Source organism: Mytilus californianus, unplaced genomic scaffold (assembly GCF_021869535.1).
Source record: "Mytilus californianus isolate M0D057914Y unplaced genomic scaffold, xbMytCali1.0.p SCAF_7, whole genome shotgun sequence".
NCBI classification, from domain to species: Eukaryota; Metazoa; Mollusca; class Bivalvia; order Mytilida; family Mytilidae; genus Mytilus; species Mytilus californianus.
The window spans coordinates 116,702,989-116,727,283 of record NW_026262723.1 but is presented as its reverse complement, the minus strand read 5'-3'; the positions used below and the strand labels follow the sequence as shown (position 1 = coordinate 116,727,283).

At 31.3% G+C, this 24,295-nt stretch overlaps 3 protein-coding genes across 9 annotated transcripts in view; 1 reads left to right on the top strand and 2 right to left on the bottom strand.

Moving 5' to 3' along the window:
• LOC127708954 (uncharacterized) overlaps positions 1-24,295 on the bottom strand; it is a 208,916-nt gene that overhangs the window by 8,244 nt on the left and 176,377 nt on the right. The window lies entirely within an intron of this gene.
• LOC127708955 (E3 ubiquitin-protein ligase RNF216-like) overlaps positions 1-24,295 on the bottom strand; it is an 85,561-nt gene that overhangs the window by 8,244 nt on the left and 53,022 nt on the right. The window contains exon 12 of the mRNA XM_052214168.1: positions 2,821-2,918. Within this exon, the coding sequence (XP_052070128.1) occupies positions 2,821-2,918 (98 nt within the window). The remainder of the gene's footprint in view (positions 1-2,820; positions 2,919-24,295) is intronic.
• The window catches only part of LOC127708956 (uncharacterized), a 148,507-nt gene continuing 133,728 nt past the window's right edge, over positions 9,517-24,295 (top strand). Inside the window, exons 1-2 of one of the 7 annotated variants that reach the window (XR_007985447.1) lie at positions 9,517-9,644; positions 18,395-20,578. Coding sequence is in view for 3 of the 7 variants with exons in the window: in XM_052214171.1 (XP_052070131.1) it covers positions 18,398-20,021 (1,624 nt within the window). In the remaining 4 variants the exon portion in view is untranslated. Of the gene's footprint in view, positions 9,645-18,394; positions 21,980-24,295 lie in introns of all 7 variants that reach the window. The other 6 variants (XR_007985449.1, XR_007985448.1, XM_052214171.1 and 3 more) reach the window with 6 other exon arrangements.

The window sequence follows — 24,295 nt, the reverse complement described above, 5'->3', positions numbered from 1 at the left end:
GGAATTGTTTTTTTTACAATTTCTTATAGACTTCTATAGTGAACCCTTATGTTCTATTTTTAGCCATGGCGGTCATCTTGGTTGATGAGCGGGGTCATCGGACACATTTTTTAAACTAATTACCCTAAGGATGATTTAGGCCTAGTTTGGTTTAATTTGGCCCAGTAGTTTCAGAGGAGAAGATTTTTGTAAAGATTACAAAAATTTACGAAAAATTGTGAAAAATTGACTTTAAAGGGCAATAACTCCTAATGGGGTCAATTAACAATTTTGGTCATGTTGACTTATTTGTAGATCTTACTTTGCTGAACAATTTTGCTGAATACAGTTTATCTCTATCTTTTATAATATTCAAGATAATAACCAAAAACTGCAAAATTTCCTTTAAAATACCATTTTAGGGGCAGCAACCCAACAACGGCAGATAGATCTTGACCTGAAAAACATTTTCACCCCGTCAGATTTGCTGTAAATGCTTTAGTTTCAGAGATATAAGCCAAAAAATGCATTTTACCCCCATGTTCTATTTTTAGCCATGACGACCATCTTGATTGATGGGCAGTGTCATCAGATACATTTTTTAAACTAGATACTAAAAGAATGATTTAAGCCAAGTTTGGTTTTATTTGGCCAACGAGTTTCAAGGAGAAGATTTTTGTAAAAATTAACGAACGACGACGACAGACGCCAAGTGATGAGAAAAGCTCACTTGGCCCTTTTGGGCCATGTGACCTAAAAATGTGTTACAATAAAATCTTTTAAATGAGTTGTGCAAACAGAACACCATGTTGTATATGCAAAATTTCATAAAAATTGAGAAAGGTCAACAACTGGTGCATTTGTGAATAAAATGCTTTGCTGAGCGAACCCTGAACAGTTGGGGCAAGTTTGGACACAATATTCATGCTTGATACTGTCTTAATTTGGATTGTGATCAAATTTTTGACATAATATAGGTTTCTGGCACAAAATAAATGTGGTCAAAGATCTTAAAAATTTGAAATGGGACATTTAATTTACCTAGTATGATCTGATATCCAAAATCTAACAACATTGTTAGATTCAGAATATATAAAAAAAAACACAAAAATTTTTAGTTGAAATCAAACAAAGTTTAATTTTGGACCCTTCAAACCTAAATATGGACTAATTTGAAAACAGGGCCCAAAATAAAAAATCTAAATGCACAATAAGATTCAGCATATCATAGAGCCGCAATAATTAAGTTTTTGACTCAATGTAGACCAATTTAAAAATGGGGCCCAATATCCAAAATAGTAATACAAGGTTAGAACCCCCAAAAATTAAAGACTTTAAATTAATCCCATTGAATTTAAAATTGGTTAAAAGATTTGTATTTATTTTCAATTGAAAATTTCTTGCTATTGCACAATACTGTGCTGTTGCACAATACTTATTTAATCTGTTATATATAATAAGTTAAACACCCTGTTTGGTGTGTATCTCCTGTCATATCAGTATCTGTTGTTTTTATATATAAATCAGAAATAATCAATGTAAAAATGGAAAATTTTTGGGAAAAAGAAACAAAAAATTATGAAAAAAAAAATCCCCCCAAAACATTTTAACACAAGTTATTGTCTGGAAACTAGAATCAAAGCGTTTTAGCGTTAGAAAAAGCATTTGCCGTATATCTTAAGAAAATATCAAAATCTTGATCGTTTCATTTAAACTGTTTCCATACAAAATACCGGGCATCGTAAACCTGTCCGATAATGATACGTCTTAATAACACAAATTACAATGTGGAAATACACACAACTTGTTGCAGATCCACAAACACAGTAAGGTTTACCAATACGACACTCCAATTAAATTAACAAAAGTATTTTGATATTTAAACAAGCAAGAGAGCCCCTATTTATTCTTTTTAAACAGCAAAATTTAATTTGTAAAAAATAAAATTAACCGTGTTGGGTACGCTTTAAACTGGTAATAAGACGGATTGAGATTAGCCGATAGAGGGTGCTGAATTTCACTGTATCACTGCGTTCAAAAATGAAGCCTCTTACGTAACCTATCGGGGATCAAAATTTCTAAGTAAAAGGGTTAGCTATTAAACTACCATTTAAATATTGCATTTGAGGAATGCTTAATCAAATGAACTTAATTTTCATTACAAAAATCAAGCAAACACATACTTTTAAGTTTTACTCGATCCTGAAATAACTGTAGAATGAAAAACGTGTGCACTCTATTTTGATGATGAACAAAATGGCCATACACAATGACAGTAAAAGCAAATGCTTTTAAAAATGCTTGTTTTTGGCCCCTTTTTGCCCCTAATTTCTTAACGTTTAAGGGAAATTACCCCCAAACTCAATCCCAGCCTTCCCTTTGTGGTATGGAACCTTATAGTAAAATTTCAGAGAGATTCATACACTTAAACACAAGTAATTGTCTGGAAACTACATAAATGCTTGTTTTTGGCCCCTTTTTGTTCCTAATTCCTGAACGTTTGGGGCAATTACCCCAAAACTCAATCCCAGCCTTCCCTTTGTGATATGGAACCTTGTGGTACAATTTCAGTGAGATCCATACACTTAAACACAAGTTATTGTCTGGAAACTACAAAAATGCTTGGTTTTGGCCCCTAATTCATGAACTGTTGGTTTAACCCCCAAAATCAATCCCTACCTTTCTTTTGTGGTATTAAACCTTCTGGTAAAATTTCATAGAGATCCATCCACTTAAACTAAAGTTATTGTCTAGAAACCAAATGTGTCTTCGGACGCCGACATGATAGCATTATACGAACGCAAATTTTTTGCGGTCGTATAAAAATAACTTAAAACTTACAACTGCAGTCTGAGCTTAACTTCATCTTTCTTCTCAATTTCCTCACATCTTTTACCAAAATGTTCTGTCCAATCCTCTTTACAATAACGACATGTTTCCTATAACAGATATAATCAAAATTAATATCTAGTTGTAATAAATATTATAACAGATATAATCAAAATTAATATCTAGTTGAAATAAATATTATAACAGATATAATCAAAGTTAATAACTAGTTGAAATAATTATTATAACAGATATAATCAAAATTAATATCTAGTTGAAATAATTATTATAACAGATATAATCAAAATTAATATCTAGTTGAAATAAATATTATAACAGATATAATCAAAATTAATATCTAGTTGAAACAAATATTATAACAGATATAATCAAAATTAATATCTAGTTGAAATAAATATTATAACAGATATAATCAAAATTAATATCTAGTTGAAATAAATATTATAACAGATATAATCAAAATTAATGTCTAGTTGAAATAAATATAAATGTGGAGAAACTCCAACAAATCTGCAATATAAAACCCTTGCACAGATAAATCCCCAAAAAATATTCAGAAGAATGAATGTTATATATATTAAAATTTGTAATTCACAAAGACTACATTTTACAACAAATTATTACATTTCGTTTAAATTATTTGTGAATCCGTGATCACATACAACATACACATGATACAACCATACGAATGCAATATGTGAGCAAAAATTTAGAAACGTGCAGTAGTGGAAAAGGAGTTGGCCCGGTAACGTTTTATTTTTTTTTTTTTTTAACAATTAAATCATCTTTATTGCACTAAATGCTGTTTAACAATTTACTTAGCTTACAGCATTGGGCTAAGTTTCCCTGTGTATTTAAAATTATTATATATCCAGGGAGAATATATAATAAAATATATATAAATGTTAGTATTATACAATTAAACATAATACATAATATAAATAAACGTCAATATAAACTGATTCATTGATTTTTTGTCTGCTTACAAATCGGAAAAAATAACGGATCTTCACCGTTACATTTTGTGATTATTATGTGTATTTACTTTCTCACAGGATACCTGTGTAATTGGAATTTACTTATTCTTTTATAATTTGAAGGATTTATTTTTCAAACTTACATGCTTGACCATGTTAATGGAAATACATATATAGGTAGGTGTATATAGTTATGTTAAATACAAATCAATAGGTTATTTGCGATGCATTTTTTTTTTTTGGCTCCTCGTGGTATATTATAGACTGGAAGTAGCATGTGTTGATTTGTCAAACATACTCATTACCTACAGATATCACTTACAAGTTACAATATGTCGATGTCTTTAATAACATTTTTCCGGTTTCGATATTTCTTATCGCATTTAATTTTATAATGTCGTATATTTCCGTTTTGAAAATTTTGAAGATATCTATCTTTGTTTCTTTTTTGTTTGAAATAAAATGTGCTTTATATATAGAGAAAAATATAACTGTTATAAGGGTGTTTATATCAAAATATTTTATATCTGATATTTTATAGCCAGTTATTAAATTTTCTAGCCTTAGAATGTGTCTGTTTATTTGAAGATAAAGTAGTAGTTTATATATTTCATGCCAGTATTTAGTATTATAAGGGCATGTTATGAAAAAATGTTTATAGTTTTCAATTTCTTTGCAGAAATTGCATGAACTGTTTTCTAATACTTTCCACTGAACTAATAATTCATTGCATGGAAGGATGAAATGGAGTAATTTCCATTTAAACATTTTAAATTTGTTGTTATCTAGGTATTTAAATATAAAATTAAGAGTGCTTTTTAATTTTATGTTAAAATTTTCTTTGAAAATTCTTTCCCACTTAAGATAACCTACAGGTTTTTCTTGTTTATGAGGGGCAAATAATATTGAATATATTTCTTTATTACTCATTTCTGGATAGATATTATGATTGAGTAGTATTTGCAGATTTTTGGTATTCTTTATATGTACTTTTGTTTTAAATGAGCTTTCTTGCTTTAAAATATTCTGCCAATGTTTTGGAATAGCTTTCTTTATTAAGGATAATTCTCTAATCCAATCTCGTTTATCTTTTAGTTTAAGTAATATTTTATTTTCTGATATATAACCTCTTTCATCTAGTATGTCATTTACATACAGAATATTATGTTCAATCCATTTAGTAAACAATAAGTGTTTTCCTTTTGTTTGTATATTATAATTGCCCCATAAGATCTGCTTTCTTATATCTAGAAAAGTTTGTGGGATCTTTGTCTGTCCACCCTTTACATTAATCCAAGTTTTAATCAATTGCTGATAGAACTCAGGGATGGATTTAAATGATTTTTTGTCTAACATATTAACATTTTTAACGTTTTATGGCATATTTGATAGATTTTTCACATTTAAGCTTGAAATTGAGCGTCTTTAATGACCAAATCAGTTCAAATCTTTCACAGAAACTAATTGAATCGACTGAAGTAGACACTTAATTGTTAGAAAAATGTCAAAAATCTTTCATCAGATGTACCTGACATTTTAGGCCAAAATTGACCCTTACCGGACCTTCTCCTTTACCGCATTTCCGTTCTATAAAATGAACGAATCTAATAAATATAAAAGACTAGCAAGGGAAGAACATTTTATAAAGATCTTTAAGCAAAAAAGAAATGGATCTACGCAAACACGTTAGATTTACCTCCCCTTACTATTATTATAACGTAATAATGAACATTACCAACGGTAGTGTCGTCACGGACATTGTAAAATCATGGCAGCCTGAAGATTGCCAGAGGGCATGAAAGTGCTAGTGACATTATTTCAATGAACTGTTATTATATGATTTTAAATGTAATCTTTGCGAATTACAAATTTTAATATATATACATTCTGTACACAGTATTTAATTAATTTTGCTTTATATATAGTACAGAGTACGAAAGTTCCACAAATTTCTGTCAAGCTACTTTAAAATAAGCATTTCTACAGAGAAAGGTGAGAAAAACTAAAAGACAGTCAGACTACCCAATCCCTAAAATATCTACTGCTTTTGAAAGGGAAACACCTAGATATACCATTGCAAAGTTCATGATTTGTTAAGAGAAACCTCAAAAATTTGGACCAAAAACCAATACAGGCACTGCAAAATGGTATTTAAGGATAAAGATACAGAAAAAGTGTCATCAAATTATGACAGAATTTGTTATATCAGTTCAGGAGCAGTTGCAAAATATATAACAGATGAACAAACTAGAGGCTCTCCCTGTGTCGCTCACCTGTATTTACTGATGCTTTGGAAATCATGTAAAATAAGGTTAAAATCATAATTAATAGTATTAGATATTAGATATTATAATGATATCTAAGATAACAAAAAACTGCAAAATTTTTGTAAAATTACTAACTCAGGGGCAGCAACCCAACAACGGGTTGTCGGATTCGTCTGAAAATTTCAAGGCAGATAAATCTAAATTTGATGAACTTTTTTGCCACCTGTAAGTTGCTCTAAATGCTTTAGTTTCAGAGATATAAACCAAAAACTGCATTTTACCCCTATGTTCTATTTTTAACCAAGTCGGCCATGATGGTTGGAAGGCGGGGTCATCGGACAAATTTTTTAAAGTAGATACCCTAATAATGATTATGGCCAAGTATGGTTATATTTGTCTCAGTAGTTTCAGAGAAGAAGATTTTTGTAAAAGATTACAAAAATTTACAAAAAATTGTTAAAAATTGACTATTAAGGGCAATAACTCCTAAAGGGGTCGACTGACAATTTTGGTCATGACAACTTATTTGTAGATCTTACTTTGCTGAACATTATTGCTGTTTACAGTTTATCTCTATCTATAATAATATTCAAGATAATAACCAAAAACTGCAAAATTTCCTTAAAATTACCAATTCAGGGGCAGCAACCCAACAACAGGTTGTCAGATTTGTCTGAAAATTTCAGAGCAGATAGATCTTGACCTGATAATCAGTTTTATCCTTTGTCAGATTTACTCTAAATGCTTTGGTGTCAGAGATATAAGCCAAAATCTACATTTTACCCCTATGTTCTATTTTTTTAGCCATGGCGGCCATCTTGGTTGGTTGGTGGGGTCATCGGACACATTTTTTAAACTAGATACCCTAACAATGATTGTGGCCAAGTTTGGTTAAATTTGGCCCAGTGGTTTCAGAGGAGAAGATTTTTGTAAAAAGCTAACGACGATGGACGACGACGACGGACGACGGACGCCAAGTGATGAGAAAAGCTCAATTGGCCCTTCGGGCCAGGTGAGCTAAAAAAATGAAAGAACGGATAGATGAAGGACTCGCCATTCATTTGCATTAGAACATTTGGGTATAATGATATCAACATTATGTTAAAAAAGAGAATTAGAGAGACTTACATGTAATCAGGGTCATACAAAATGAGTCTTTATATGTCTCCTAGATTTCCTCCTGTATGTCAAAGTTACAAAGGACAACTCCAAATACGGTATTTTTTATATTTTACTTTTTTCTATTCTTATATCAACAGAATCAGAAATGAAAATGGAAATATTTGGTAAAATAAAAGAAGAATATGCCCATGGGACACATATCCATCCGCTTGTATAACTGCAAGAGTCATAACTCAGGAATGGTGAAAGTGACGTAACCCAAATTTTTCAAACTTGATCTGTGTTTTGTGGGTATAAGCATTGAGTGTAAGTTTGATATCATTTGGTTGAGGCAAAGTAAAGTTAGAGTGTGGAAACTGCAAATTCAGCAATTTTGCTATTTATATAGGGACATAACTCGAGAACAGTAAAACTAAATCTGTGTTCATGGTAATTTGCATAGTGCACACGTTTCACAACATTTTGTTCAGGCAAATTGAAGCGAGAGTGAAACAGCAAATTCAGCAATGTTTCCATTTGTAAAGGGAAACAACTCAAGAAAGGTAAAAGTGACGCCACCCTAATTTGAATTTGATCTGATCATAACATTTGGTAGAGGCAAACTAAAGTTAGAGAATGAAAACCAAGTTTGGGATGTACATACCGACAAGGGTAAACCTATATGCCCCCTTTGATTAGCGACAGGGGCATAAATAGTCTAAAAGCTTATGATTAAAATTTTCTGAATATCTCCAACCTCTATCTAACTGTCCTTCAACCAGATCTTGTTAATACTAAAATGTAGTCCAATTTTTGACTATTAATGAAATTGTGCACATACTTTGAACTATGACAGATCATAACATAAACTGAACTTTAAATTTTACTAGCCACTGGACATTAAGCAACCAACAATCAATCAATTAAATTAAACTTAACAAAACATGACTTAGATTTCCTACACGTAAAATGACTTGGCATAAAAAATGGCTGACAAAATGAACTTAAATCATCAATTTTAGAGATGATAAGTGACATCAACATGGAGTTGTGATGATATAAACAGACACCAAACAAGAGAATTGAAATTATAAACTTAAAGAAAAATATTCATTTATCAACTTTATTTTAGTTTTCCAACATATGGCCTTAAGATAGGCAAAGAGGAAGGATTGTGTACAAGTAAAACTGGTATAACACCTGTACAAGTAAAACTGGTATAACACCTGTACAAGTAAAACTGGTATAACACCTGTACAAGTAAAACTGGTATAACACCACCACAAGTAAAACTGGTATAACACCTGTACAAGTAAAACTGGTATAACACCTGTACAAGTAAAACTGGTATAACACCACCACAAGTTGTACCTGTATGTTTTGAGCTCCAGAGGAGTCACGGGATACTAATTATGACAGAATTTTACTTTGAACGTGCACACATAGAGATGAAGATTTTTCTACAGGTTTCACATAAACATGATAAACTTAACATTATCAATGATCCATAAAATGAGGTCAAGGTCAGATGAATCCTAACCAACCTTAACTCAATTTATATCAGCAATATAGTTTACCTATCAAATAAAGTAATCAGAGTTAATAAAATCAATAAAGTTTAATATATCATACCAATACCCCCCCTAAAAATTACCTAAAAAATCTGCAATAATATTTTCTATTCCACAAGTTTTCATCAATTTAGTAAACCAAATTTTTCAAAGCAATTCTGCAATGAATTTTAGTATTTAATCCTAGCTATAATAATTTTTAGTTAAATGTTACAGCCAACTTGAACAATCCAAACAAGTTCAAAATATACACTAAAAATGGTAAAGAAACAGCTCTATCTAGCAACATCAAATGTTTTGTTCTTAAAGGACTTTAGTGTCAATATTAGATCTGTATTCTCTCAGTCTCTTGTTTATTATAACTTGTCTTGACTCCCAGCTTGCATATCGGATAGATATCTGTGTATTGCAGAAGACTGTACATTGACCTCTAGATATATTTGTTGCTGGGATGCTGTCTCACTGAAATCATACCCTACATCGTCTTTCTTTTAGAATTAACATAGGTTAGGCAATAAGTCTAAATGGTTTTAAAAAAGAAAGAAAAAAGATTTAGCATTTAGACATATGTAACAGAATTTCTATATCTAAAATTTAAAAGCAAAACAATTAAATCTTAAAAACTATGATTAAACAAAAATTTCTCGACCAAAGTTTTTTAAATTTAACTTTAGAGGTAAGATAATTGTATCATAATATTATTTTCACAATTGTGTCATTTAAATGTTACTAATTAACAGAAATAGGTATTATCTATTTATAGATGACCTTTAAATATTTACTGATTACATGGATCATGTATAAACATGTCCTAATTTACTTCCTTGTAACCGACATTTTAGAAAAAGTAGAGATAGAAACCTACATACAGATGATGTGACAAATTCCTAAATTAAGAGGTATATATCATTGTAAAAAACACTTTATCATTCTATTTTGACAAAGTTAAAGGCCATGTAGTAACAAAGCTTGTATTTGGTGTCATGTATTTTTTTCACTTTTTGTTTATTCTTTAAATCAAATAAGACGATATGTAGGGTAAACCTCAATAGGAGACAGCAAACCAGAAACACAAATTTTCAATTGACATCTAGAGGGCCACAACAGACATGTGTTTTCACTTCTATGTTATCATAAAAGACATAAATATATAAAGTTTATAGGCTTAATTATAAATCTTGTTAAAGATTGAAAATAAATTCATGGGCAAAATAAACAAACATTAGACCAAAAAGTTGAACTTTGAGCAATAGCTTACATATGATACCTCTGCTACAAATATTCGTTCAGGGAGTTGAAGAGCCATGGATGTGGAGACATCACACAGTATAGCCTGCCTACATAAAGCTTGAGTTAAAATTTCAGAAAGCTTTGATTTATAGTTCTTTATAACAATGTGACAAAAATTTCAGAAAACACCATTTTGTGTATGAATATAAGTATTATGTAACAGGAAGTGGATGAGCAATTAAGAAAAGTAGAGAAGAGCATGAACATCCCTACCGTATATATGCCTAAGGGGTCAGAAAGGGGCTGATATCCACCCGTTATTAAATATAGAGCTATTTATATAATTTGTATACAAGGTTTTTATCCAATTTATGAAGTGTTTAGGTATAAAACCACTAATTCATAGCCCCATTGCTTTCTATGTTAAATTCTGCAATTTCAAGCATAAATGGCTACTTTGTCTTAAGTTCAAATAAAGTTGCAGTTATTTCATGTCAGAACTATACCTTATCCTGACTTGTGCTGAAAAATTCAACATACCTTTAATTGCATATTAGAGCGTACTGGTTCCCGGAAGTTTGATAGTACAAAAACAGGTACTTCTGATCTGAACAACAGGGCAAATGTGCCCTCCTATTAAAATTGTATAGACTTCTTTATTATTCAAAGGAAATTTTTAACAAGGGTTCTACAGTGATCCCAAGTCCCCAAGCTTTCATTTGATACCAAAACTACCCAAATATTCCACCTATTGACAAAGATACAGCTATGCGTAGGAGCTATTTTGTTTAAAATATGTACTACTTTCTTGTATGTTCTTTCCGACCTGGCCTGAATTAGTGGTTCTATACCTTTATAACAAGAGTGCACACACTGAAATGTCTCGCCTTCTTTACTAACCATTGATTTTATATTGATACTGATAGTCCTAAATATAAAGCTTTACTACAAGTAACACATATACTTAACATGATCCAAGAAAATGAGGTCAAGGTCAGATAAACGAAACGAGAAATACATGTACAACTTACAATCATTCAATAAACCAAACATAGTTGACCTAATTTGCTTATAGTTTCTAAGAAACAGTCTTAACCAAGAAAACTTAATATTGACCAATGAACCATGCCAGACAGACATGTACACCTTACAATCAATGTATGCGTTAAATATAGTTGACCTATTGCTTATAGTATCTAAGAAATAAACTTAACCATGAAAACTTAACATTGACCAATGAAACATGAAAATGAGGTCAAGGTCAGATGATACCTGCCAGACAGACATATACACCTTACAATCCTTCCATACAACAAATATAGTTGATCTATTGCTTATAGTTGAAGAAAAACAGACCAAAACACAATAAAATGCTCCGTTGGGGCGCAGCTTGATACGACCGCAGAGGTCGAACCCTGAACAGTTGGGGCAAGTATGGACACAACATTCAAGCTTGATTCAGCACTGAATTTGGATTGTAATTAAATATTTGACACAGCATAGGTTTCTCACACAGAATGAAAGTGGGCTAAGAACTTAAAAATTTTTAATTTACCTATTCAAACCACATCATTATTATTTGCTTTTATATATAAATCAGAAATAACCAATTTAAAATGGAAAATTTTAAAGAAAAAAAATTAAAAAAAGAATCCCCCCCCCCCAATTTTTTGAACCCCCTTATGATTCATCACCCCCAAACTCAATCCCAGCTTTCCCTTTGTGGTATGATACCTTGCAGTACAATTTCAGAGAGATCCATACACTTGAACACAAGTTATTGTCTGGAAACTAGAAAAATGCTTGTTTTTTGGCCCCAAATTCCAAAACGTTTAGGGCAATTACCCCCAAACTCAAACCCAACTTTCCCTTTGTGATATGGAACCTTGCAGTACAATTTCATAAAGATCCATACACTTACACACAAGTTATTGTCCTGAAACTAGAAAAATGCTTGTTTTTTTGCCCTTTTATGGCCCCTAATTACTAAAATTTTGAGGGAATTACCCCCAAAATCAATCCCAGCGTACCCTTAGTGGTATGGTACCTTGCAGTACAATTTCAGAGAGATCCATACATTTGAACACATGTTATTGTCTGGAAACTAGAAAAATGCTTATTTTTGTCCCCTTATTCCTAAACTTTTTGGGCAATTACCCACCAAACTCAATTCAAGCTTTCCATTTGTGATATGGAACCTTGTAGTACAATTTCATAAAGATCCATAAACTTACACACAAGTTATTGTCATGAAACAAGAAAAATGCTTGTTTTTTGCCCCTTTTTGGCCCCTAATTCCTACAATTTGGAGGCAATTACCCCCAAAATCAATCCCAGCATTCCTTTTGTGATATGAAACCTTGTGATACAATGTCAGAGAGATCCATACACTTACACACAAGTTATTGTCATGAAACTAGAAAAATGCTTGTTTTTTGCCCCTTTTTGGCCCCTAATTCCTAAAATTTGGAGGCAATTACCCCCAAAATCAATCCCAGCATTCCCTTTGTGATATGGAACCTTGTGGTACAATGTCAGAGAGATCCATACACTTACACACAAGTTATGTCTGGAAGTTACAAAAATGCTTATTTTTGGCTCCTTTTTGGCCCCTAATTCCTTAACTGTGGGTACCATAACCCCCAAAATCAATCCCCACCTTCCTTTTGTGGTATTGAACCTTATGGTAAAATTTCATTGAGATCCATTCACTTAAACTAAAGTTAGAGTGCATGCGAAAACTAATGTGTCTTCGGAGGACGACGCCAACGCCAACGTCATACAATAGGTCCGGGTACACAGTTATAGTCCTTTGATTTTCGTTGTCCACGAATATAGTCCCTAGTGTGGACAGTGTGTTACTTGTCGATTTTTTTTATACCCCTTCCAAATTTATTTCTCCATGTTTTATAACTCAAATAGTAAGTAGGGGGGTGAAATGACACTGTAAACAAATTTGGGTCATGAATTTTAAAGTAAAGTAGTGATTTGGTCCAGCTGAAAAATGTTAAAAATTAGCACTTCGGGAGCTGTCAAAAAATTTAAAGACCCCTTAACATGAAATTGTCCATATTTTGAGTTAGAGCCGATGAAGTTTTCTATAATTTTGATATAATTTGTCCCAAAAGTAGTACAACACACTGTAAAAATATTATTGAGAAAGCGCAGGTGGGATTTTTTTAATTTTCATTTATTGTCTAAAAGAAATGCACTACGAAATAACTGTGTACTCGGACCTAAGAGGTGAAATCAGGAAATATAGAATCTGTACTTTGGCAACTTCCCTGAATGATTTGATGGTGTCAATTTATCAAATAGCTTAAAACTAGCATTTTATGGTCAAAATAAGTATTTCATAGCTTTTTCAATTTTGATGCATAAGTGGCATTCTGACTTTCTATCTGACAGGTTTTTATGTGTCAATATTTGTGTTTCTATGCTTCAATCTAGTTGTATTACTCATTTGTGAACTCTGAATCTACAGAAAAGAAGATTATCTCGGACAATATGTGTTGTATATATGATCCTCGTCTAACACCCTGTTTGGATCAAGTTAAATGTGAGGAGCTTGGAACATAAAAGTTGAAGTCCATTATAAAGACCTCACTAAATTTGTATAAAAAGCACTTAACAATGTCTTTTGTACCTGTTTTATGTCTCATAATATCTTTCTTTTCTTCTGTAGGATAGCAAGTGGTTCAAATATAAGCCTGTTGAGACTAAAATTGCATGCATGTTTTTCACTAAAAAGTGAAAAATCTTTGTATCAGACCATACTGTCTGCAAAAAAAGTTGAATGCAAGAGTCTTTTTGTGCTCAGATTTATTGTATCATGTCACCTGAGTATAGAAGTGATAGAAAAGACACAAAATTTTATTTCCTATAGCTTCAATATGCATTTTTAAATGTAAATATGTGATACGGCCTAAATTGACCCTAAATTATTTTCAGTCTTACTTGGCCTAAGACCCTTTTAAACTAATGTGATATGTTATTTGTAAGTTTTCCTTCCATTTAAAGTACATTAAATACATATGTAAGGATTATTTATAACCAAAAAGCTTTACAAATTTAAAATTGCTGGAAAATATTACATCTTCATGTAAGGCCCCCCTTCATTGGAAAACCTCCATTTTTAGCCACAGGCTCATATAAATTTGACTTTTTAATATTTATGATAAGTCTGATAAATCAAATGAGTACCCTATTGCTTTTAATACATAATATATTATATATTAAGGCATTTCAAAAGTATTTTTTAGCAATATTTTAATTTTTTAAGCCCCAAATGTTGATAGTTGAAAATTTTCAATTTTAACATCTAAATTTTACCCGCAAAGTTGAATATAGAATTAGTCATATTGTCTATAATATATATCCTATTGCCATGAAACTTTGTAAGCAGTCTTATAATTTAATAAACTTTGGTCATACCAAGTTTCAATAAGATTGGTCAACTTTTTCTACCCTATTAGGTCCGGGTACACAGTTAGCGTCCTTTGATTTTCGTTGTCCACGAATATAGTCCCTAGTGTGGACAGTGTGTTACTTGTCGATTTTTTTTATACCCCTTCCAAATTTATTTCTCCATGTTTTATGACTCAAATAGTAAGTAGGGGGGTGAAATGACACTGTAAAAAAATTTGGGTCATGAATTTTAAAGTAAAGTAGTGATTTGGTCCAGCTGAAAAATGTTAAAAATTAGCACTTCGGAAGCTGTCAAAAAATTTGAAGACCCCCTTAACATGAAATTATCCATATTTTGAGTTAGAGCCGATGAAGTTTTCTATAATTTTGATATAATTTGTCCCAAAAGTAGTACAACACACTGTAAAAATATTATTGAGAAAGCGCAGGTGGGATTTTTTTAATTTTCATTTATTGTCTAAAAGAAATGCACTACGAAATAACTGTGTACTCGGACCAATATACGACCACAAACATTTTTTTGCGGTCGTATAAAAACTTAACACTGAGAAATGAACCGTGAAAATGAAGTCAAATTCAAATAAAACCTGCGAGACTGACATGTACATCATAAAATATTTTCATACACCAAATATAGTTGACCTATTGCATATAGTATTAGAAAAAAAGACAAAAACTCAAAAACTTAACTTTGACCACTGAACCATGAAAATGAGGTCAAGGTCAGATGACACCTACCCGTTGGACATGTACACCTCACAATCATTCCACATACCAAATATAGTAGACCTACTGCTTATAGTATCTGATATATGGACTTGACCACGAAAACTTAACCTTGTTCACTGTTCCATGAAATGAGGTCGAGGTCAAATAAAAATTGTCTGACGGGCATGAGGACCTTGTAAGGTACGCACATACTAAATATAGTTATCCTATTACTCATAATAAGAAAGAAATTAACATTACAAAAAAATGTTAGACTTTTTTTTTCAAGTAGTCACTGAACCATGAAAATGAAGTCAAAGACAATGGACATATGACAGACGGAAACTTCGTAACATAAGGCATCTATATACAAAGTATGAAGCATCCAGGTCTTCTAGCTTCTAAAATATAAAGCTTTTAAGAAGTTAGCTAACGCTGCCGCCACTGCCGCCGGATCACCATCCCTATGTCGAGCTTTTAGTCGCAGGCTCAACAAAAACCAAAATATTCTAAAGTATGATACATAAAATTCCATTCTAATGTGTCGAAAGCTTTCGAAAAATCGATAATAAAATTGCCCCTTCTATATAAAGGGTGCCACATGTGGAGCAGGATCTGCTTACCCTTCCAGAGCATCTGAGATCACCCCCAGGTTTTGGTGGGCATGGTGGGGTTCGTGTTGCTTAGTCTTTAGTTTTCTATGTTGTGTTTTGTGTAATATTGTTTGTCTGTTAGTCTTTTTTTTTTTAGCCATCAGGCGTTGTCAGTTTATTTTCGACTTATGAGTTTGAATGTCTCTGGTATCTTTCGCCCCTCTTTTTTTAAACTTATCTGATGTATCCTGTTCGATCGGCATTAATGATTAGATTTAGATTTTTTTTAGTCCTCTACCAACGACTTTGAAGGGGACTTTAGGTTTGCACTCCGTCCATCTGTCTGTCTGTCTGTCCGTCTGTCTGTCCATCTGTCAGTCTGGCAAATCAGTTTTCCAGACTTTTTTTCTTCGTGCTTGAAGATATTGATTTGATATTTGGTTTATTGATTTATCATGACAAGTTACAGGTCAAGTTCAATTTTCAAGATTTTAGCTTTTCTCTTTGTTCAATTAAAGCCCTTTCCCTAGATTTAATTTTTTGATGAAATACTTATTAATAAGTAAATTTCTGTTCAAAGGGAAATAATTCATTTTTTAAACCTTTAAAAGACAAAATGGCATTTTGGATTTTTTTCCTTTTCTTTGGTAAATTGTTTGAAGAATTTAGTGGTAGGTTTGTTTGTCATTCTTGTTATTCTTAATGCTAAGGTGTATGAAAGTATTTTATAATCACTATTTCATAATGATATTGGTTGGTAATTTGCAATGGATCATTTTTCTTATGAATAAGATTCAGTAAATCTTTCGTTGGAAAATGGGAGTTGTTTATTTTCAAAGCTGGGGTTACAAAATTTAACTCTTACCCATCCATTCCTGGACTTTTGTTAGGTTTTAAATTATTTACAGCAATAATAAATTCTCTAAAGTGATATATCCATCACGAGATTTACTTTCATCTTCTGATAATCTATGATTAAGTTTTGTTTCAGTAAATAATTTTTCAACATTTATTATATAAGGTTTTTGTTTAGTGTCAAATAAAATAGCATAAAAATCTCTTTCAAGTTTTAATATTTCATCTTGATCTGTTCCTAGTTCACCGTTATTATTTTTCAATTTTAGTACTGTCTTTTATTGTTTTAGATTTTTCAAGACCTGGGTATTATGCATTGTTTTGTCCCCTTTTTCTACCCACCATTTAATCTTATTTGTGCTCCTTTAGCTTTGTATTCATATTGGCTCTTTAGATCTTTTTCTAATGTGGATATTTTTCTTTAAGAAAGTTATTTGTTTGATTTTTCATATTATGTTTTTAGTTGTGATTCTAGATCATGTGTTGCATTTTTTCTATTTTTTTCTTCAATTTTACTATACTTAATACTATATTCCTTTTTCTAATTTGAGAGAGTCCCACACAAGTCTTGAATCTATTTCATTTTTTTCTATCTTTTTACTATGTTTTTGTATTATTTCGCTTTTATTGCATTCATACTCTTACTCATCAAGAATACAGTTATCAATTTTCCAGTATCCTGGGCCTCTAGTTTCAGTTGAGACAGATTGTAATTGTATGCAAACTGCTTGATGGTCAGTGCTTTTAATAAGAATGGGTGAAATGTCACATGACTGAACGTTTAAAACAAAATCTTTTGTTTTAGAAAGAACATGTCAATTCGACTAGAATGGACTGGATTTTTTTTATCTCAATGTATATTGTATCTTTTGGGGGTTTAAGTGTCTACATACATCTATTAAGTCGTTTTATTTTATTAATTTGTTTAGGCTGTTGGTTGGTTTGCTTACTTTTATTTTTACAAATATTGGATTTTTTTCTATCTACATTTTTAAGGGCATTATTCAAGTCTCCATCTGAAATAATTGTACCTATGGTATTTTTGTTTATAAAATCATTTAGTTTTTTGAAAAAGATATTTCATTCAGATTCTATATTTGGAGCATAAATGTTTATAAAAGAATAGATTATATTCTCAAATTCTATATTTATCATGATTATTCAACCTTCTGAATCTTTATGCTCATCTATTAATTTATAGTAAAAAAATTTATAAATTAGTATAGCTACCCCTCCGTTTGAAGTTGTTCCATGTCTATATATGATAATAAGAATGATCTGATTCAATAGTTAGAACACTTTCTAAAGAAGTATTGAAGTGATTTTCTTGAATCAAAGATATTTCGTTACATAAGTATGCTCTAAATGCGGGTAACAATTCTTGGGAAATAACTATATAATTATCATGATTTTAGAAAAAAAGGCATTTTTTTGCTGTCAATGTATCTAATTAAAAAAAAAAACAGCTATGATTTGTTCACAAAAATTGGTACAAAAAATCCTCAAACATAATCAAGCCAAATGTCATTTTTTAGAAAGTGGTGTCCATGCACTTGTTTTCAAGCATGAAGTTTAACTCAGTTTAAAAATGCATCTTTTTCCAAGATATCAGAGTTTGACATCGAAAAATATAACATTTCAACATTTAGCAACATCATAACCTCCCCTGTAACTGTATCTTATGCCCTTGAGCATAGCTCTGATACCTTGTCTGGATTTGGTCATACTTTTCAACCTTTTTTGATTTTATTGGGTTTTAACATGTTTAGGTTATGGCTGAACTATAAGGAATTTGTGAAGCAAGTTAAATAACATTTTTATTTGTTCATGTTTAGGTCATGGCATCCAATAAACCTATACTATGTGGACCTTGTCACAAAGGAGAAATAAACACTAAAGCTGACATCTGGTGTTTTAACTGTGATGAAGGATTATGCTCAACATGTTTAAGTCATCACAAAAGATCCAAAGGAACCTGTGATCATAAGACCATTGATATCAAAAGTTATAAACCCTCCATCCAAGCCATCAAAACAGAATGTGGCAAACATGGTCAACAACTCAACTTGTACTGTCCCAGTCATTTAATGCCTTGCTGTGATGAATGTATTTCCACAAGTCATTCAAAATGTACCGGCATTAAAAGTCTAGTAAGTGTCGTAGAGGAAACCAAAATTGAAAAATCAAAGGAATCTGTAGAGACAGACATAAATTCTATCTTAAATTTATTGGTAACATTAATCAACAACAAATCCAAAAACATTGAAACGGGAGAAAATCAGTGCGTTAGCATAAAGAAATCAATTAAAGGAATTAGACAGGAAATAAATAAACATTTAGATCACCTCGAGAAAAAGTTGTCTCAAGAAATAGATACCATTTGGAATCAGGAAAAATCAAAAGCAACTGATTTCATTTCTGAAATTGAAGGGAAAAAGGAACACTTGAAGGAAATAAAAAGAAATTTACAAACAGTCACATCAAATACTATTAAACTACAATCATTTATTGGTGTACATCAGATTGAACAACAAGTACATCAATGTCAACGTTATGTTGAAGATCTGGAAAATGATGACAGGACCAAAGAATTAGACATCAAAATGAAGCAAAATGATGAAATTGAAAAGATACTGAACAAGTTAGGAACATTAAAATCCCTAGGAGAAGTCATTGTTATAAAGACAGAAGTAGCCATGAATAGAGAAACAAGTGTAAAGAGGAAAGCACAGGTAGAATCAAAAGAACAATCCAACATAAACAACATGACCATTAATATTGAGACAAAGATAAAGATCAACATAAAGAAGATGATTAGTGACATGATTTGTCTGATGGATGGAAGAGTTATAGTAGTGGAAGGGTGTGGTAAAGTTAACCTACTTACTTCTGATGGCAAACTACAGAAACAGTCACCTATACCTGGTAATGCCTGGTGTGTTACACAGATCAATCAGGACACTATAGCCATAACTTATCCTTTTGAGACAGCCATTGAGATCTTCAATATGGAGAATGAAACAGTTACCAAAGTTATCACATTAGACAAAGAATGCTGTGGTTTATCATTCTACAATAATTCTCTGGCTGTAGGTTTGGATAAAGATGAAATCCGTATTATAGACTTGGAAGGAAATACACTGAAGTCAATACAAGTTGAGAGTAAATCAAACCTGCATCAGCTTGTTTACCGTAATGACAGAGTAATCTATAGTGACTATAGAGGTAAAGCAGTATACTGTTATGATGAATCAGGTAAACAGATCTGGCAATATAAACAGGATTTATCAGGACCAAGAGGACTTTGTACAGATACTTATGGTAACATTATTGTAGCAGACAGTAATTCTGATAGAATAATAGTAATATCAAAAGATGGACAGAATAGTAAAGTACTGATTAGTAAAGAGGATAGACTGAAAAATCCTCAGTGTATTAGTTTTAAACATAATGAGTCTTCAGGTTTCATTTGTGATAACAGAGGCAGATACTTGGCAAAATTAAATTTATCTCTCTAAATATGTATAATACAAGTGATGATGTGAAGTTTGAATGTCAAAGGAAAGATAAGGCAAGTGTTCAGATGTTAAAGTGTAATGTTGTTGTTGGGTTAATAACGAATTAATGTTCACATCACATATATACCTGTATAATCTTAAGTGGTGATATTTGGTTTGAATGTGGGAGGAAATGTGGGCAAGTGTATAGATGTTTGTTGTCTGTGTTTATTGTGTTGTTGGTTTACTGTCTAATTAATGTTCACATCACATATCCTTATATTCCTATATTTTAATTTTAACTTATGTTAAGTGGTGATTGTGAGAGGAAATAGGGGCAATTGTATAAGTGTATATGTTTTTATTGTGTTGTTGGGTTACTGTCTTATCAATGTTCACATCACATATCAGATTTGACAGGAACCAAAGAACAAACATTATTATACCAGTCTGTGCCCAAAACTTATTGGGAGTACTGGCCCATAGTGATGTTTACTAGACCTGAAATAATTAGTGTCACCGGTGAGGATCACAAAGTAATCCAAACCTGCTAGGAGGGTTTGGGGGCATGCCCCCCCCCCCCCCAAGAAAATTTGGAAAATTAGACGTAAAATCCTGCATTCTGAGGTTACATTTTTGTATTGGAAGTGAATATAACTTTTCAAAAAATATTGTTTTTTCTCCAGGTCAGATGAAAAATTCTCCTTTCCTCCAATAAAAAATTAATATAGTTCTTTTGACAAAAAAAAATTGGTTTTCTATAAACTTGTACCATTTCAAGTAAAAAGACTCAGCTAAAAAAATCCACATTTTTAGCACTAGTAAACTATTACTCACTTGAGGGATTGTTAATTTTTTGGAGAAAAATTCCCTAATTGGTGGGTGTCCCCAACCTGTTTATTCCTCATCAGGAACATAGATATACCGTTCCCAGTTCCTCACATTCTTTGACATTTTTTTAGTCTTAAATATCAATTCTCTAGCTGGCACTTTATTAGGGTCTGGATGGGGGTCCCACATTTCTGTATTCTTAAATTTTTTATGCCATTTTTCGCAATTCTATTTAATTTAGAACCTCATTTTTCTCTATTCTTTATTTTTTGGTCCATTTTTCTCTAAAAAATATTCTTTATGTTTTTTGCCCTTTTAAACTCCCCATCCACACCCTCCTTCATTGCCACTTTCGTTAATGTTGTTTAAAAAATATGCCTAGATTGTTTTTCTGCATAGCTTTTTTCAACTTGATACTTCTCAGGGTATTCGTGTAGGCATTTTCAACTTTTCAATGTTTTACCTGGGATAAGCCCCTTGTTTCCATTTCAGCATCGAATGAGATCGAATTCTTGATTGTTTGTTTACATTAAGTGGTATTTATACATTGTTTATTGCAAGCACATGGTCGAGCCTCGTTCTCGATTTCGTTGGTAATTAGGTATATTGTTCACGACTGGTTCCAATTGATTAGAAGTAAAAAAAACCCGTATATAGAAAAATAGGGATACCTGTAAACGGATGAAAACAAGGTCGGTTGACAAATTTGTAACTTGTTCTCATAGATTCAATAAAATACCGGCTACAAGTTCACAAACGATTGCAGATGTTCACTAGACCGATCAGGCGATCAATAGTGCTTCTGCACAAGTCCGATGAGATTTTTACTAGACAGGGGCTTCGGGCTACCACTTAACGTCGCAGACTGTTATACACTTTGCCCACATTTCCTCTCACATTCAAACGTCACACTAAATATCACCACTGAAGAATATAAGGATATATAATATTGCTAAGTTGTGATGTTTGGTGTGAAGTTTAAATGCAAAAGAAAATGTAGACAAGTGTATAGATTTGTGATCTCTGGTTCTTGTCTAATCAATGGTCGCAACACAAATCCTTATATTCCTAAGTTGTGATGTTTGGTGTGAAGTTTAAATGTGGGAGGTAATGTAGAAAAGTGTATAAATGTATAATTAGTTTTATTTTGTCTTATTTTCTTTTTTTTTTTTTCTTTTTTTTTAACAACATAATTAAATATTTATTTCAAATATTGGCTTGTTACAATATCCTTCAGGAGTCCAAGCTCCTCCTGATGTTCCCTGTTACAATCCACTTATCACTCAGGGTAGTGATTAGTTGTAAAATACATATTACATTTGTACATCAAATATATATTAAATAATATCACTTAATATGACTATTCATATGTTTTCTAATAGTTGCTAAAATATTACTTTTAATTTTCAAACATACTCTTCTATTGAACTCATTGAGAAAAATTAAGAAAACATTGACATTTTTTGTCTTTTGATCAGATATGTAATAGGCTTTGTAAATTGAAAAGCCAACAATCGTTAAAAAATAGTTAAAGTCAAAATATTCTTTGTCAAAAGTTTTATATCCAAATACCAAGTGCCTTAGTTTTATCTTTAAAGTTATTTTACTGTTCTTTAAAACTTCATTTATTTTATTCCAAAAAAGTTTTAAATACGGACACAGTATAAAGTAGTGATCATAATCCTCTTCTTGTGAACAAAAATTACAAGAACTATTGTTTACAATTTTCCACCTGCATAAAAGTTTCTTTGTAGGTAGAATATGTTGTAGTAATTTCCATCTAAAAATTCTTAGTTTATTTTCTTTTAAATATCTGAATAAAAATTTATATAAATTGTTTTGATATAACACATAATCTATATCAAATATACGCAGCCATTTTTTTGGTCCGATAGCTGGTTCAAATTTTTTATTTATCAGAGACTTATATAAAAGTTTATTTGATAGTGATTCTAATTTTATAGGTAAACCTTCCAATATAAATTGGTTTCTTTTTATATTAACAATACTTTTTACAGAATTTTCCGATTTTAAAATTGCTGCCCAGTCTTTTGGTATCGATTTCTTTACTAAATTAATTTCAGCTATCCAGTTTGATTTATTTTTTAGTTTAATTAAAATTATGTCTTGAGAAATACAGCCTTTTTCATCTATGATATCATTTACATAAATAAGATCGCTTTTAATCCAATTTTTTAAAAATATAGCTTTATTTTCAAATTTAATAAATTTATTGTTCCATAATATTTGTTTTCTTATATCTGTAAATGTTTCTGGATTTTTTGTTAGACCTCCACCAGTTAATTTCCAACATTTAATGATATCTTTATAAAAATCTGGGATGTGTTCAATGCTTTCGCCTGGCTTATCCCCACTGTTTGTTTGAAACACTAACCAGTTTGACCCAAAATTATAAAAATAGTGCTGAGGTTTAATTTTCCAACCTCCTTCACAATCATTTACTAGTCTTTTTACCCACATAGCTTTTAAAGCAGTGAAATAACTCCTTATATCTATCATATCCAATCCCCCCTTTTTATAGGGACCAATAATTGAATTTCTTTTTACTTTATCTGGTTTATTATCCCAAACAAATTTAAAACAACTTTTTTCTATTTCTTTTAAATATTTCTCTGGAACTATGCAGGCAGATCCCACAAAAGTAAAAATGGGCACAATTAGTGTTTTGATAATCAAAATTTTTCCAAAAATAGTAAGATTTCTTTTTTGCCAAGCACAAAATAATTTATTCATCTTTTCAGTTTTATTTTCCCAATTTAGTTTTTCACATTCCTCTCTACAATGCCCAAAGTATATACCAAGAGTTTTAACTGGTCCATTGCTCCAGTTGATTCCCTCAATTTTGTCTTTACAAGATTTAAGCTTTCCTACCCATAACCCCTCTGTTTTATTTCTGTGTAATTTCAATCCTGAATAAGAACCAAAAATTTCAATTTCGTTCATAGCAACTTGAACATCATAGTTAGAACAACAAAATAAAGTAGTATCATCTGCTAGTTGCGAAATTTTTATACTATGATTTTTGCAATCTAATTTGATTCTGATACCTTTAAAATCAGTATTGCTTCTTAATCTTGAAGCCATAATTTCCACAGATAAAACAAATAATAATGCAGATAAAGGACATCCTTGGTGTATACCCTGGTGTTTTTAAAGACATCAGATATCCAACCATTATTCATAACACATGTTTGAATATCGCTATATAAAGTCTTAACCCATCTGATAAAAGATTCATTAAATCCAAAATGTTTTAAAACTGAAAACATAAAATTCCATTCTAAAGAGTCAAACGCTTTAGAAAAATCTACAAAGACTATAGCCCCTCAATTTTGTATAAATCAGTGAAATCATTAATATCTTGTATCTGTCTAAGATTAAAACCAA